General features: G+C 50.5%; 1 protein-coding gene across 9 annotated transcripts in view; it reads right to left on the reverse strand.

Moving 5' to 3' along the window:
• Positions 1-1,661: 1,661 nt before the first annotated feature.
• Positions 1,662-15,955, reverse strand: part of PKNOX1 (PBX/knotted 1 homeobox 1) — a 50,053-nt gene continuing 35,759 nt past the window's right edge. For all 9 annotated transcript variants that reach the window (XM_074324793.2, XM_019745675.3, XM_074324781.2 and 6 more), the window contains 4 exons: positions 13,402-13,530; positions 10,113-10,189; positions 6,970-7,142; positions 1,662-4,866 (listed from right to left, as the gene is read on the reverse strand). In XM_074324793.2, the coding sequence (XP_074180894.1) occupies positions 4,655-4,866; positions 6,970-7,142; positions 10,113-10,189; positions 13,402-13,530 (591 nt within the window). In that variant the 3' untranslated portion in view covers positions 1,662-4,654. The remainder of the gene's footprint in view (positions 4,867-6,969; positions 7,143-10,112; positions 10,190-13,401; positions 13,531-15,955) is intronic.

A 15,955-nucleotide genomic window follows, 5' to 3' on the forward strand; every position in this document is an offset into this window, starting at 1 on the left:
GGCTTCTCTGGCTCAATTCAGTCGACCATTTCCTCCAGCCCCTGGCTGTTCTCTGGCACAACCTTCTGGTTTGCAAACTCGGGGCTACACTAATACGGCCAGAGCATAAACCACTAAGGGATTCACAGCTTACTCTGACATGGATGCTGTGTAGAGATCATATCAGAAAAAAACGAGGTGACATACAGCAAAATGTTTTAAAAATATACCTGATTTTATCTACCAGCCATTTCCTAAAACCGTCTAAGCAACTAAAGCTATCAACATCATTAAAAGTTTCCTTTCAAATGCGGTGGGATAAGAGAATGGCATCATTGGCTTTTACAGGCTGAAGTCTTAGGTTCATTTAAATCATGAGAGAAAAAACAAACCTCTGTGCAAGATAATGCCTTCCACATACTATCTGTATGTAAAATACCTACTAAGTTATTCAGTTAACAACACTAACTAGTCCTCTATAGACTAACGAGGGCAGAGCTGCACAAGACCTTGCTGGGACCCTCTGCAGAGCCAGCCCTGGCCTGGGCCGCATGATGGACAGCCGGCCCGGGCCCACAGGCCCGCCTCCCAGACCAGCGCGCACTGTGGTAAGTCACGTGTATCTAGACGATACAGTGCTCTAGTTTCGCAAATTTCAGTTAGAAAATAGCACACCCATCCTAGGTCTCAATGAAGGTTTAAGAGGACCAAATTGTAAAAAGGGCAAAAATCGTTTATGCTAAGAATTTCTTCTTAGAGTGTATCCGGCAACGCATGTAGGCCAAACATAATCTACGTTATTAAGGACATCTGCAAAATGCAACAAAATGTGAACACTAAACATTTAATCCAACTGTATTTCTTATTTTCAGGATTTGCTGGATCATTACTTATTTACTCATCTCTCTCTAGAGACCAGAATTCCACTAGTCATAAATAGTACTTTTGAACTAGAATAAACCATATAAACCAATTTCTTCCCTTTTATTAAACAAAGCACTGAAAGCCTGGAGGTGCCGGTCAAGGGCTGGGCCGAGGTCTCACCTGGTTAAAATTCAGGCCCACCCTCTCACCTCTGACCTACAGAGTTGGAGAGAGAACATAGTGACTCACTTTCTATCAAATCAAAGAGAACTTTTCCTGAAACAATACACTTCACAGATGGGAGCTAAACCTCCAGCAAGATTGACAATTTTAGGTGCACTTTTAAAAAACACTTGAGTCTGCTGACTCACGGTGGCCTCGAAGCATACAGTTGGAGCACAAAGTCCATACACTGGACCACAAAGAAGACACCGCTCTGGACTTGTCCCAGCGCCCCTCTCCAGGGCGTCCAGCGACAGCCTCAGTTACATGACCCATGAAAGTCGATGCCTCACTGATGAATCATTTTCTTCTCATTAATGTCAAAGAAATTAGATTTATGATAAAATACAATAAAAAAGCAAATAAAAACATTCCAATTTTTCCCTGGAAAACCAAGGACTAACTGAAGTAATCTACGATTCTTGAAAAACGAATGGCTCTGGAGGCTGCCGTGCAGTGCAATTCTCATTTTTAAAATGTACAGGGGTCACTATGGACCCTAAGTGTCACCAGCAAACACGTCAACAATCCGAATGTTTTACTTGAAACAGAAAAGCAGCTTGTGGTGACATGAGCTTTAGAAAATAAAACATCCATAAGGCTTGTTTCTATTTTTAATTTTTCTGCTTTGATAAACCAATTGCTTCACAAAAATCCCTTTTAAAGACAACAATCCAAGAAAACATATTGTTACAGTATTCACATTTTAAAGATTGTCAGTTCATAGACCAAACAACTAAAACAAAGGAAGATTGCTGAGTAATTTCTGTCACTAACTGCCAGAGATGGGCCTTTCACACCTTCCGAGTATGTGTAGTTTGTCTAAAAGAAAAAAGTGCTCCAACACTTTGTCACACAGGTCAGAGTCGGGTCACCCGACAGGTGACACAGAACAGACTCCCGAAGCCCCAGGGGTGAGATTTGAGCTTCGCTGCTCTGTGGTCTGAACAAGCTGGTGCCACGCTCACTCACTCTCCTTTGCACGTGGAGAGATGCTTACACCTGCTGAGCTACCTGGAACCAAAAGACAGAGCTGGGTGCGTCCTTCAGGGGGCTCGCTGGGCTTGGCAAAGCCGGTGCTGGTGCCGCTACCTGCGGTCAGCTGAGCAGCGTGTGCACCAGCGTGCTGCCCTCGGGGCTCAAAACACATTCAAAAGCGTCCTTCATGATCAGGAAAGAACCTAACAAGAACGAAGTCCGATCAGATCTGCTTGGTGACAACGAAAGCACAGTGGGCTGTACTCTACAGATTCTCTCAGATGTCCGAGGGCAGAAAAATGGGTATTCATAAGGTGCAAACTGACAGCAAATGTGCTGGGCGGCGGTTTAGCAACCTTGACAGCTTGCTGCGTCAGGTGGTCGGTCGGGTGGTTACTGGGGAGAGGTTAAAGGAACCTCAGGCTACGTGCACAGGTGTCCTCTCTCTAAATGACCTTTACCCTAGTCTGAATGCAGCAACACCCTGGAACTTAAGGACACCCACTTGGGCTGCAGGGCACACGCCAATGTCACCGGGCACAGAAGGTGGAGTCTCAGGCCAGCTGGGGGGGGGACAACCCCGACATGGCCCTGCACCCAAACTGACACAGATTGTGCGGCCTCAGCTAACCACTGGCTGCTCCAGTGGGCTTGGCTTCTGCTGGGGGAAGGCCTGTGAGGAGCCACGTTCTGAGAATGTTTTCACGAACCTGAAGGGAGGGGAGGGAGGAGAGGACGGGGGGCTGGCTGGCTTCCACAGGTCCTGCTCTGAAGAAATCCAACAGTCTGAAGTAAAGCTAAAATGATCTTTCACACTTGTGTAGACTTAAAATATTAAAAACTTTTATAAATAAGGAATTCAATAGCTGCTTAAGAATGTTCTTCTCTCCTTAAAAGAGTTGATAGTCAAGTTTTTCTTTTTAAAGCTGAAATGTTTTAAAAGAAATGTCTATTATTTCTTGCTGTCTTCTAGGTTATCTAAGAAGGACTTTCCTAGGATTAACTTTAATTAATAAATTTTGAAGGAGAAGTCAGTCCCAGAAAAAATTCTGCACTAGCTCAAAATATCCCTCAAAGTAACCTGGGTCCAGAACTCATTACTATTGTTGAATCGCAAGAACTGGTGACCTTCCCAACCATGAAACCATCCGTTAGAGACACGCCGAGCGTCGGGCACCCCAGTTAAGATTATATAAAGCCCTTCTCTACGAAACAAGGTGCCCCGTTTCCTCAGAGAAAAAGCCTCACCCACAAGTGAACAGATGAAAACCAACCAACCCAAGCAAACAAAACCAGTCTGCGTTTTTGGTTCCTCTTGTCACCAGGAAATGGGACTCCTAACACTATTCCGAATCCCATGGGAGCGAGTCAGGGGCGGGCTCGGGGAATTCCAGAGCAACGTGTACGGGGAGAAAGCGTGGACCCCGGGACTGAGCCACGCGTGTACCCCACACGAGAATCCGTGTCACTCCATCAGCACCATCCCACGCGTTTGTCACTTCACGGATAACTGTCAATTATGTGACGAAGTGAATGTTCGTTATATCCTAGCTCTGAGCCAGTGGGATAGAGAACATTTTATATTAGTTTATAATAAACATTCTATGCATAACATGGCTGACTAAAAAATTCTAAAACAATACACAGCTGACATGGTATAGTCACCATCGAACTGTAGTCAAATTTAAATTAGACTGAAATATGTATGGTAAGAGCTTTTAACTGATTACTGGCTACCATTTCACTTAACTTACCTAAGTTCTATGTAGCAAATATCTTTAGATACATGTTTAGATCAAGTGTAAAATGCAATCTGAGCATTTACTTAGAAACCAAAATTTGAAGATATCAAAATTTCATTAAATAGTTGTTTCTTTTATAGTAGTAAATGCAAAGTACTACCCTAGCTGACTTAGGGCAAGTTCATTAAATTTGGTCAATTCAGAACACTCCAAATGGAAATAGTAAGCATGTAGGGTTTCTTCTCTAGAAATTTCATCCTCAATATAGTCATAGTCCAATTCATAACGAATTTATAAAAATAGCTTTTTATCCAATAATTCCAGCAAGGTAAAAATAGGAGTTTCTTTTTATAGATAGCAAACGAAACAGGCTCACTGAATAGGAGAGAACTTGAACGTGTTTAGATTGCTGTGCATTTGCCACGAAGTCACTCCGTTTGTTGTCGTGCTGTCATCCACCTCGCACCGGCAGCAGCTTCTTTCAAATCCATGGGCTACACAAACAGATCAGCCCACTGAGACCTGCTTTAACCACGGAACTCAATGAAAACTGCATAATTTTTTAGAAAATGGCAACACTATTCCTTCAGCTAATGAGGGGCTCACAGGGGTGTTTGTCATTCATCACATTTTTAGCGTTAAACCTTTAAAGAATTTCCTTGAAGCCCCCCGCCCCCCGCACACGCACGCACACACACAACGTGAGAGAACTCGCCGCTCTGCACAGACGCTCCCAAAGCTCACCGTGAAATACAAAAGTGCACGCTTCTATATCTACATATAAAACAGGGTAGAAACAAAACCGTGTAAAACGTTTGCTGTGCAAACTGTCGAAAGCCAGGCCCGCCGCCGGGTCCTGGCCGCCGGTCCTACTGCAGGGAGTCGCTGTTCTCCAGGACCAGCCCGCTGATGTGGGCGGGGGTGAGCGCGGCCCCGCCGGCCCCCGGGCTGTCGACCGACTCGTCCTCGCTCTGCTCCGCCATCATGACGTGCTGCACCGCCAGGGTGGCCCCGTCCGAGGACAGGGACTGGAGGCTGTCCACATTCATGCTCACAGGCGTGCTGATGGTCACCACGGCGCCTGCGGCAGAGTGGGGTGGTCACGAATCAGAGGCGCTCGTGTGGGAAGATGCCTTGTCCCCTAGCTGAGTGCTGTTTGCTCATCTGACCTCATGTTAAGACCCCGTGTGGCTCTGGGATGTGGCCTCTGCCCTTGGAAACCAAGTGCCACAAAGGGAACAAGAGAGACCAGAGAAGGCGGGAGAAAGGCCAAGATGGACGTAACTGGAGAAGCAAAGCAGAGGGAACACAATCGGAGCAGGGAAGACCAATCTGAAAGGGGAAACAAGAAAGCTGGGATGTGCCAAGCCCTGTCCATCTTGGGAACTGGAGGTGGCATGTGTTCACTTGTAAAAATCTCCAGATGTATTAACCAGTGGTGAAAGCAAGAGGAGACACCATTACAGGCTATGTTCATGTCTGGGGAAAAGGCTCACTCATGTCTGTGCACAGAATACCACATCACATGCGCGCTGGGGGCGTGGACAGGACACGGCGATAAGGGTCGTTCGTCTCGAGAAGAACAGATGTCGGGATGAAGGAAAGCTCTGTTTCCACTGCATATTCTTATTTGCACTTCTTCCCTAATAGATACATACTGCCTTTTCCAAAGGAGGTGGAAGGGAGGAGAGCGAGACAGAGAGAGAGAAATAATACCATTCTAGTTATTGGATGAAAAGAGAAAACAAAAAATGGTTTGAATATGAATGTAGGATCACTACATATCAAAACCCACACGATGAAGCCAGAGCTTTAAACGCACAGGCCACGACTCGAGGGATTAGGTGGAAACAAAATAAGCATGATTCATGGCCCACTGTGACGGGCCCATCCCAAGCCCCGGGCCAGCACGGCTGGGGAAGGACTGAGCACAGTGTCCAGGGCTGAGAGCCACACTGGACACAGCCAGTGCACGGGCCCAGGGGGCGCTCTCAAGGTCTTGCTCGATTGTGGGGGGCAAAGAGCCTGGAACACGGCACTGCTGGGCTCAGAGAACAAGAAGGAATCCCAAAGGCCCAAGAGGATCAGACTGTCCTGACGGACTGAGCCCCAGAGCCGCGCTCAGGAAGACCTGTGGTCGTTCCCAGTCCCTGGCCCCAGCCAGAGATCCCCGGGCACAGCAACGGGCAGAGAACAGTCCAGAATGAGGAGAAAACGCATCAGTGGGAACCGACCAGAACTGACGGGACAGAATCAACAGATGGGCCCCAAGGAGGTATTGCGACTGTTCTCTCTGTGCTCGGCACTTAAGGAGACCCATGAGAGACATCCAAGACTCACGTGGAACTCCTAGAGACAAAAGCTACATGTGTAACGTGAGAAGCCCGCCGCGGGGGCTGGAGAAGATTCAACACAGCACAAGAAAGAGACTGAAGCTGACGGGTGGGGATAGGAACGATCCGCGGAGAAACAGAAAAGAATCCAAACCTGAAAGAGCGTCTGTAACTGTGTCACTTTTAACCACCTACCATGCAGGCAGTAGGGATCCTGAAGGGGTGGGGCGGGGGGGGGAAGACAAAATATATTTGAAGAAATAACAGCCCAAACTTTCCTAACTTAGTAACAGCGCGCTGCTGAGTGAAAAAAGATGGAGAATGAAAAAGTGAGAACGAGATGGTAACACCGTTGGTATACGTTTAAAAATACATGCACACAAACCAGAAAGATGCACCTTAAACATGTCGGAGGGGTGGCCTGTGACTGGGGAGAGAGGGACGGGTCAAAGCGGATAAGCAAAAGTGAGACACAGGCTGAAGGGACTAAAAGGGAAAGACGCAAAGGGCCAGGTGTGAAAATGCGACAATGCCACACTCTGCCCCGAGTGCGAGGGAAGAGAAAGGTGGGAAGGAGCCAGGACAGGGCAGTCGCCGCTGGGTCTTGGGTGTGGATTGTGTCTCATGCTGAGTGTTGTCTGGTCCCTAGCACTGGCGCCCCTTCCACACTGGCACCCAGAATGACACGTCCATAGCTAAGGCCTTTCTCACGCCTCAGATGCAAAACCAGGCAACTGCACACACTTCACGTTCCCTACACTCCCAGATGCAGCGGTCAATTGCGGCCTTTCGTGCCGACGTCTCATCACCACCCTGTAGTGTTACCGCGCGCACCCTGGGCCAGCCCGTACCTTCCGACATGGCAAGGTCACCGGACGTTGGCTGTGCGGCTCCTGACGCGATGGAGTCGGGCCAAAACCTCTGAACTGGCCTGTTCTGAGCAGTTTTCTTCTTTGTTTTTGGAGTTTCAGAACAACTTGAATCCAACATGGGCTGAAGAATCCGTCTTCTAGCGTTGATGAACCTACACATCGGGGCCAACAAAGGAACAGCTGTCAGCACAGCGGCCTCTGGGAAGGCCTGTGCAGGAGCAACAAGGGCCTCTAGGGAACGAGCTGCTTTAGGACCGCCCGAGCCGGTCGGAAAAGCTCCGACGCCAGCCCAGCAGACACTGACGCCAGGCACACGTCCATTAGCCACGTGTCCAGCGGGTTTTAAAACCGCTCACTGGTCTAAGACCACCTCCTCCTTCCCATCACCCCTTCTCCACTTTGATTTAGTCCACCTTTGTGAAGGTGATAGTCATCATGCAGTGTGGACACTGGCAGGTGTGCCTGTGACATCACTTTCTCTCAGGGAGACACAGGTTACAACGGCACCACCCGTCCCACGTGGCCTCGCTGTGCGTCCCTGAGGACAAGGCCCAACCTTGGAGCATGCAGTCGCTGGCTCCATCCTGACCACTGAGCGTGGACTCAGGCAGGAGTCCCTCTTTTCCAAAGACTATTCTGAGTGGGGAGCTACTTCTTAGATGGGGAAGTCACGAGTCACCCAACTGCCCTAGACATGCAGCTAGCACCGGGATAAAATCAAATGGATTTCTGCTGCTCTTTGAGACTGAGGGCCACATAGAGAGCCGCAAAAGCGCTCGAGCAGCAAGCAAGGCAGAATGTGCTTTCACAGAAACAGATCCGGCAGTAAGTTTTAAAGATGGGGAGAAAGACTGCTTTCCTTAATTCCCAGCCCTCCCAGGACCCTGGCTGTTGCCTCCCACTGTGGGAAAGCAGGAGGGCGAGGCAGTGATTCGCCCGCAGTGTCTGGAGGGCCCAGAAAACGGCTCCTGTGCCCATCCGTCTATACCCCATGACCTGTGGTGGCAGGAGAGCCACAGCTGTCCCGCAGAGCTGACTCACATCAGCCTGACCCAGGACAGAAAACCATACCCACCAAGCCTGGGGAGCTGTTCTGTCGTTTGGTCTCAGGATTCCGAGGGACAGACAGAGAGAACCAACCTCTTGCTAGTCTCTTGTGCTAACCCACTGAAAGCTGAGCTCGGGATGGCCGGGCAGCACGTCCTGCGTGGAGCAGAGGTCAAATCTGTCTGTCAGGGCGTGGCAGCTTCTCTTTTGAGGCCCACATGCAAAACGACAGACTAGAAGTAGACTGACTCTAAGACTGCTTCACGTTAAAATCTGAAGACTCGAGAACATGTAAAACTGCATGTGGACACATCTGATAACAATGACAGCCGCCCCAGAGCCTCACTCAGAGTGCATCTTCGGTCCCTGTGGCACAAGCACGACCTGAACCAGGAGACCTCACGACAGCCCGCAGCGCCCCTGGCTCCAGCGGCATCTTGGACAGAAGCCCGCTGTTGCTGCCTCACCCTTCTGCAAAGCTGCTACGAGGCAGAGGCATAAGCTAACGAGGGCTGTGCTCAGCCTCAGTCCCAGATATAACTTTTGCGAATATAAGAGTAAAGAAAAAGTCACAAAGAGTAAAAGTAGCTACAAATAGTAATTAAAAGATTTTGGAAATTTTAGAATTTATGAAAGTCATGTTATTAAACTGTTAGTAATTTTAAAAGGTAAAAGTTGATGTTAAACCTTCTAGATAAGACAATCCTGTGACCAACACAGAGTAGCAAGTCAGGGAACATGAGGAAGTCAATAAACAAAGAAAAGTCAGCTGAGGGCTGAATGGTGACAGAAGCATCAGGAGACCAAAGAAGTAACTGTCAGCATTCACCCTCCAATCAATCAATCAACCAATCAATCACTGTCATGACTAAACCAAAACACAAGTGTCAACACAAGAGCACACGAGAGAACTACTGGGACACACTAGGATGTCACAACAGCACAGCAGCAATAACGTGCAACTGAGGTTTCTGTTAACAGTTTACTTAAAAAGATTTATCAAGTATATGGTGATGGAAGGAGAACTGACTCTGGGTGGTGAACACACAATGAGATTTATAGATGATGTAATACAGAATTGTACACCTGAAATCTATGTAATTTTACTAACAATTGTCACCCCAATAAATTAAAAAAAAAAAAAAGAAAGAGAGAGAGCGATTTAGCAGGAAATAATTCAAATAGCATGGTCTATTGTTGCTCCCCAAACCAAAACTGACGGCTCAGAGGCAGGACAATGCAACTAGTCAGCACAGTGCCACGCGTGCCTCCTGTGTGTGTATCTGCGTAACTCAGGGGGCTTATCAGTTATATGGGGACTTCCCTGACCTTCCATTTTAAATTGTACCAGTTAAAATAAGATAACCATGTTCACAAGTGGTAGAATTCGTGCTTTCTTTTCTTTCACACGTGCCAATTTTATTAAGCTAAAATCATTTCCTACGCCTGAATCATAAGTAAATAAAAATGAAAGTCATGGCTAGAGACAAAATTAAGTGCTGAGGGGAAAAGCCGTGGTCAGGGCCCAGGCGTCCTCAGTCAGGTGTGCCACAGATCTAGGCCAGGAGGTTTCCTTAATAAAGGAACACTGTCCTGGGAGGCTCCCTCTCAGCACCCTGGCCGCGGGGAAGGCCACACATGGGCGGCTGAGGGTTGTCACCCCCAATCATAGCTGACGAAGGGTTTGAAAGGTGGGAGGCTGCCGAGGGGCCACCAGAGGTCAGGACTGCTCATCTCGGCCATCCAGCGCCCTTCTAGAGAAGCTCAGCCACGAACACATCCCATTTCTGACTGACCGTGGGGGCCTGGGGTTAGTAAGGCAACAGAGAAACACATTTCTAATCAGGCACATAGGACGGACGCAGGCAAGAAGCCCACAGGGAGGTGCTGGTCATTCAACATGCAAGTTCAAAGTGTGTGCTGGTTTATTCTTAAGTGGCTTGCCACGGATTCCAGCACTCTGACCAGTCTTGCTGGGTGAAAGAACTCGTTCGTCTATGTGCAACCAAATGTCACTATTTCCACGTGTTCTGTGAAGTGGACCAGCACAGTTCTAGAAAGCGAGCACGTCTTACCAGTTGTTCACTTGGAGTAGTGTCAAATTTGTCTGAGCAGCAATCTGTTTTTTCTCATCTTCTGTTGGGTAGGGATGCTAAAAATAAAAAGCGTCACCGTGAACTTCAGCTTTTAAAGAGGAACCGAGATTATCAGATAAAACAGGCATATAGTAATCATTTGTAAATAACTGACAAGTATCCAGGCTGCTTTTGGTGAAAACCTAACTTTAGTCTTGTGACTTTTTAGAAATGCCCCAAACAGCATGAAGTCTTTCTCCTGGCTGCCCGAGACCTCCCGGGAGGTGCAGCAGCAGCTGGGGAAAGCACAGGCAGTGTGGTCAGAGTCAGGCTCTGATGGGGACAATGGCCCAGCACCGCCACTGGGCTGTCACGTCCGGGCACTGTCCGGGCACCTGAGATGGTCCAGGGTTTCTGTGTCTATTTACTGACGCATAACTCATGAACCATAAACTGCATCCATTTAAAGTGGACAAATGGTTGAGTCTGACCCACGAAACCTCTGCCCCAGCGAGGCCCGCCCTGCACATTCTACAGTAATGCCCTGATTCCTCACGAGCATGCTCTGAGACAGACACTGTCGTCACCTCAGTTTTACCGATGAGGAAACTGAGGCACGGAGTTTATAAGCTCCCCCGACCTTACAGCTGGTTAAACAGGGGTGGCAGGAAAGGGGCCAGGCAGGCTGCTCCAGGCCCGTCACTTGGGGTGACATGTCTCTATCATGGGTACCTCGAGAAGAAATGGACACTGGGATGGACTCGTGTCCTCTACAGCTTTCAGGGACCGTCTCTGCTAGGCTAACGGAGGCCTGGGGTCGGGCTGGGGGGGCGTCTGTTATATCCCTCTTCCTTTTACATACGATTAAAACATTTCACTGTAAAAAACAGAATTAAACCAGAAGTAAATCTCAGAATTCACAGAAGTACCGAAGGAAACTAATTTCTGTCTATAGTAATAATTTCTCCACAGCTGATTACTGCCGCCATGTAGAAACCAGCAAGACATTCACTCTAAAATCTACATGCACCAACGTCTCTTATGTCGGACCAACCCGAACCCCAGAGCGTGAGGAAGCAAAGTCAGGTGTGGGGTTATCTGGCCTTTACCTGACGAGACCACTCAGGACACTGGCAGTCACTGCCTGTGACAGTGATCAGGAACAGTGTCAGGCTGATCGCAGGGGCTTCTGTATCTTTGAACCCCCTGGCAGTAACTCAGCTGATTCCACACGCGAGCATATGGCCCCGAAGTACAGGTTTTGGAAACAGAAACATGCCATTGCCCTTTAAAAAGCTCATGAAATAAAGAGGGGGCAGGAAACCTAAGTACACAAATGGGAAAACAAACAGAAAAACCCAAAATGCTGCCCTCGAGTATCAGGAAAGCTACAAGGAGAGGATAGTATTTCAGAGAAATGAGGGCACGAGGAGACAGAAAATGCTTCTCAGGAGGAAAAGTGGTATTTTAACCGAGACTACTAGCAGGGCTACTGTTTTAGACATTATTAACACGTTAAAGGAAACGTAACGGGAAACGACCCAATCCCCCCACTGACTGGTGCATGTTCCAGTCACTACATTACAGGTTTATTTACGGCTGGTAACAATCACAACATATTTCAAAGCACGTCTGCCCTACTACTCACTTCCTTCCATCTACCTGAGGCTTCTGATGCTCACAGCCCCGTTTACCTTGTTAACTAGTTGTATGATATTCCATCCGATTGATACGTTCTAATCCACACACCAACTAGTTTCTCGTTAGTAAATGAACACCACTGTACCATTTTATTCATCAAATCTTTCACTGTCTGGAGAATCTTTTCAGGACAAATTTCTAGACGCGGCCACAGTTCCCTGTCCAGACATATTACCAGCCCTGCTGGCGGGAGCAGCTCCGTGGACGACAGACAGCAGAGGAGGGAGAAGCTCGGGGCTCCTTCAGGGTCACCCCCTCAGGACTGCTCAGTGACATCACCTGCCGACTCAAAGCTGGGAGCCAGTCTCCCGGGTCCCTACTCCTCAGAGGAGCCCAATGCCAACCAGAGGCCGGGGGGCAAGCAACAGTGACAAGGGCCAAACCCAGAGGGAGGCGAGACGGCTGAGCCAGGGTGCTGGGGCTCACACTCAGGGTGAGGATGGACACAGGCACCAAGGGACCAATACAAGCTTTGGACGCAGATGGCGGGCACCAAGAAAGGGTGAGGGCAGAGGAAGGGCCTGGGGAGACGCCTCAGCCGACAGCCTCAGCACCGGGATGGAGACAAGAATGGGCCTGGAGAGGACGCGGCCAGTAGCCAAAGGCATGAGCAGATAACGAGGGCAGGGAGGAGAGGGGCAGACGGGGGACAAGCGAGCCCCGCGCTCAGGGACAGCCCGGGGGCAGGGCTGCTGAAGGAGCAGGCGGCCGCACGCACGCAGAGAAAACCTCAGGGAGCGCTGGCTGGACAGCTGGTTCTCATGAACCGCGCACGGGGCAGCCGCCTGCTAGACTCCTTTCCTGTGTCCCCCGGACCTCAGGAATGGCCTCGGCACCTGCGCCCCGGCAGGCTCTTCCCACGGCCCCGACACGCCTGCCACGCAGAAGTCCCTGTCCTCGCCCGCTGCTCACCGCCGCCCTGGTCAGCCCTGACCCTGGCCGCCAGGCTGAATGGCACTGCCAGAAGCCACTCTGGGTCACACACTTCCCCTGAAGTTAGTAGCCTGAGGTCTGAGGGACTCAACGTGGTAATGAGCTCATCTGTCCCGTTAACTCCATCAGCAAGTGTGTGCTTCCCAAGACAGGGCGTCTTCGCGGAGAGGACGGCCCGGACCCCGCTGAGGAAGTGAGGTGCTGACAGACGGGGTGTGACGGCGCCGCTGCTGGCCAGTGCCATCTCAAGGTCAGCAGGCCGTCTGCAGCCCTGGCCACGCCCAGCTGCCCCGCTCTCCCTCCGACCTTAGCACAGCGTCCTTAAAAATCCAACATAGGAAATAGCGCTCTTTTCTGAGGTTTTGCCCAAAAGCCTCGTCTTCCCCCTTCCCCCTGACCTCCCTCACCAGTCACCCCACGGGAGCCTCCCCCACGTACACGCAGACAGTTCACGCAAGCTGAACGAGTCCCTTTTCACCAGGAGCCTCCTCATTTAAGTTTCTTGAAGTGACGTCCTCATTTTTTGGTAACCCTCCCCTCTGTCCCACGCTGAACCCACTAGGGACAGTTAAAAAATACAGATACTTCAAACCAGGCCTCCTGGCCCAGACAGTCAGGTCCCGGGGGGCCTGGGTACCCGCGCAGCCGCCCTTACCCCAATGTGCTGGAACAGCCAGGACCGCATCACGCTGGTGGCGTGCTTCGGCAGGACCCCCCTCTTATTCTTCGAGGAGCCATCATCTTGATGCAAGATGCTCAGGTCTTGGTTTAACTGTAACTGAAGCTTTGAAACAATTGAAAACTCATGTTAGAAAGCACAGAAAATTATGATGCATCCTAGCAGTCACGCCCTCAGATGGAGCAAACCACCATGGACCGCAGGGATAAACGGCTGGTTTCCAGCAGAGCCACACACACTGCTGCGCTGTCAGGGCTAGTGCCTGGGCTACGGGTCCTTCCGCTCTGTAACCACTTCCTCTAGTGTCTCAGCTATGCAGGGCCCTCTCCCGGTGGGCAGATGCGATGGACGCCAAGAGGGCCTGAGGCGTCCTGGGGCACCCTGAGGCGCGCACCCTCACACGGGGGAGCCCCGCGCCCTCTCCCTCCACCTGTGCTCATCTCGCGTCTCGCTTCCTCTAGAAATGGACGTGATAAAATCCGAGCTCCTATCCTACAAGCGATTTCAGGCAGCTCCTGAGAACGTCTTCAATATGAATAAGGGTTGTAAGAAATAAGACTGCTGGGGAAAGGGGAGGGAGAGATCAACGAAATCTCATTCCCCTGGTTACTTCTCGTTTTCTCAAATAAATGTTTTTAAGTGGGTTTGTCCTACAAGTATAATTAAAGATGCTTCTGTAGAAATGCCATAGGAAGAGAGTCCAAACCCTGCCACTTCGGACACACGCTACTGGGTCAGCACGTGCCCCACAATGGCAGGGACTGGTCCTGGGGGCAGGCCGGACGGCATGGGAGCCAGTCCATGCCTGCCCCCACCGCCCCCCCACCGCCCTCCCACCAGCCCCCACACTGCCCAGTTCACCCGTGATGCCAACCACCAGAGTGACAACAGGCGGCGGCGTCATCACCACCTTGCTTGATAAAACCAACCCTGAGGCTTCTGACCCAACAACATAGCAGTTCTCACTGGTAAGCTACTCACCCTAATTACGGAAGCACGAGAACCCAAACTTTGGCCAAAAAGGAGGGAAAAAAGCCCAGAGCTGCCCACATAGCTATGACAGGATTGTTATTGTCACGGACAGGCGTTACAGCTTTGTAAGAACACCCAGCCCTGCCACTCTGGAAGCAGTAACAACAGGGAGGACAGGCCAGGTGACCAGCGCAGAGGCAGCTCACCAGCCCAGGAAGCAAGGGCGTCATGCTCACCAGCCTGCCGAAGGGCTGGTGTTCTACTGACATAATCCAAACTCGGTCTGTTTGTAATTGAAACCAGTAAGCTTTGTGAGAAAACTCAGATAAGTAGGAAACTTCCATCTCCAACAACAGGACGAGTGAAGCTCTAATGGTGAGTAAGGCATCTGATGAGAATGTTTCCCTCTCACAACAGCTCACTTTACTCCTGGGTAGCCCTGCAAACGGGGCCCTGCTTTATGTTCTCAGCGACTATAGATGAGAAGCTACGGGAACAGGAAGGCGGCTGGGGACCCAGGGACAGCGCAGGGGCCTAGCCCCACCCCCACTGCTGTGTCCGAGGCCCGTGTGTGCCCAGGTGACCTCTGCCCCCCCCTCCCATTGGCAGCCACTGCCCCGCCCCAGCGAGACTGTCCAGTGAAACTTTTTCTGAAGTTAAAAGTAGAAATCCTGGCTTCACACGCCAGCCTGCTCATGTCTGATCTGCTGTCTGAAGCAGGAAAACGCCCCCGTCCCCAAGGGGGGTCCCAAAGTTGCTCATAGGGTACAGAGAACACCTGTGCAGACCAAAGACAAGCAGCTGCCAGACAGAAGGAATTGATGCGTTCAAATAAGAACGGACAACAGAAACACTGTCACTGACTTAAACCCAGCTACATGTGACACACGTGTGTGTGTGTGTGTGTGTGTGTGTGTGTGTGTGTGTGTGGTGTGTCCCCACAACTTAGAGGGTTCTGGCAGACCATCGAGTCTGTCTTATTTTCCCAAAGACTTAGGGACCCTGAGCAGAGAGGGTAGGACCTTCCCAAGGTCACGATGTGTCATAGCATTTGCAGCTCTGTCGCTTCTGCCTGCAAAGCTGTCCCCATGCTCTGGCAGCTGGTGTCCCCCAGCAGGTGGGCTGTCGGGAGGACAGCAGACGAGCCTTCTTGGAGCAGGGCCCCACTGGGCAGTGAGGAGAGGGGAAGGGGAACCCTCTCTCAAGGGTCTCTCCGGGGTGTGGCAGTGCCTCACCCAAGTGGCTGGACACCATGAGAACCAGCCCTCCTCTGGCTCAGCAGGGGCACAGCAGAAAAGTCAGAGGCCAAGCTTGGCCAACACACACCAGAGGTGGGGGCAGCTGGGTGTGGTCTGAGAAGCCGCTGTGGCCCTGCTGTGACACAGGGGGAGCCCGTCTACGCGGCCCCACATTTCCTGACATGGAGACAGCTACACAATCCAACGTCAAGCCAGACAACCCTGGCTGCTTGAGGGGAGGTATAATGCACAGCTTTTTTCCTGCTTCTTTAGACTCTTCTGAACTTCGCAACTTTTATACAATAAAGGTGATGAAGAGT

This window comes from Rhinolophus sinicus, chromosome 17 (genome assembly GCF_057876585.1).
Source record: "Rhinolophus sinicus isolate RSI-liver-muscle chromosome 17, RSI-T2T, whole genome shotgun sequence".
Lineage (NCBI taxonomy): Eukaryota > Metazoa > Chordata > Mammalia > Chiroptera > Rhinolophidae > Rhinolophus > Rhinolophus sinicus.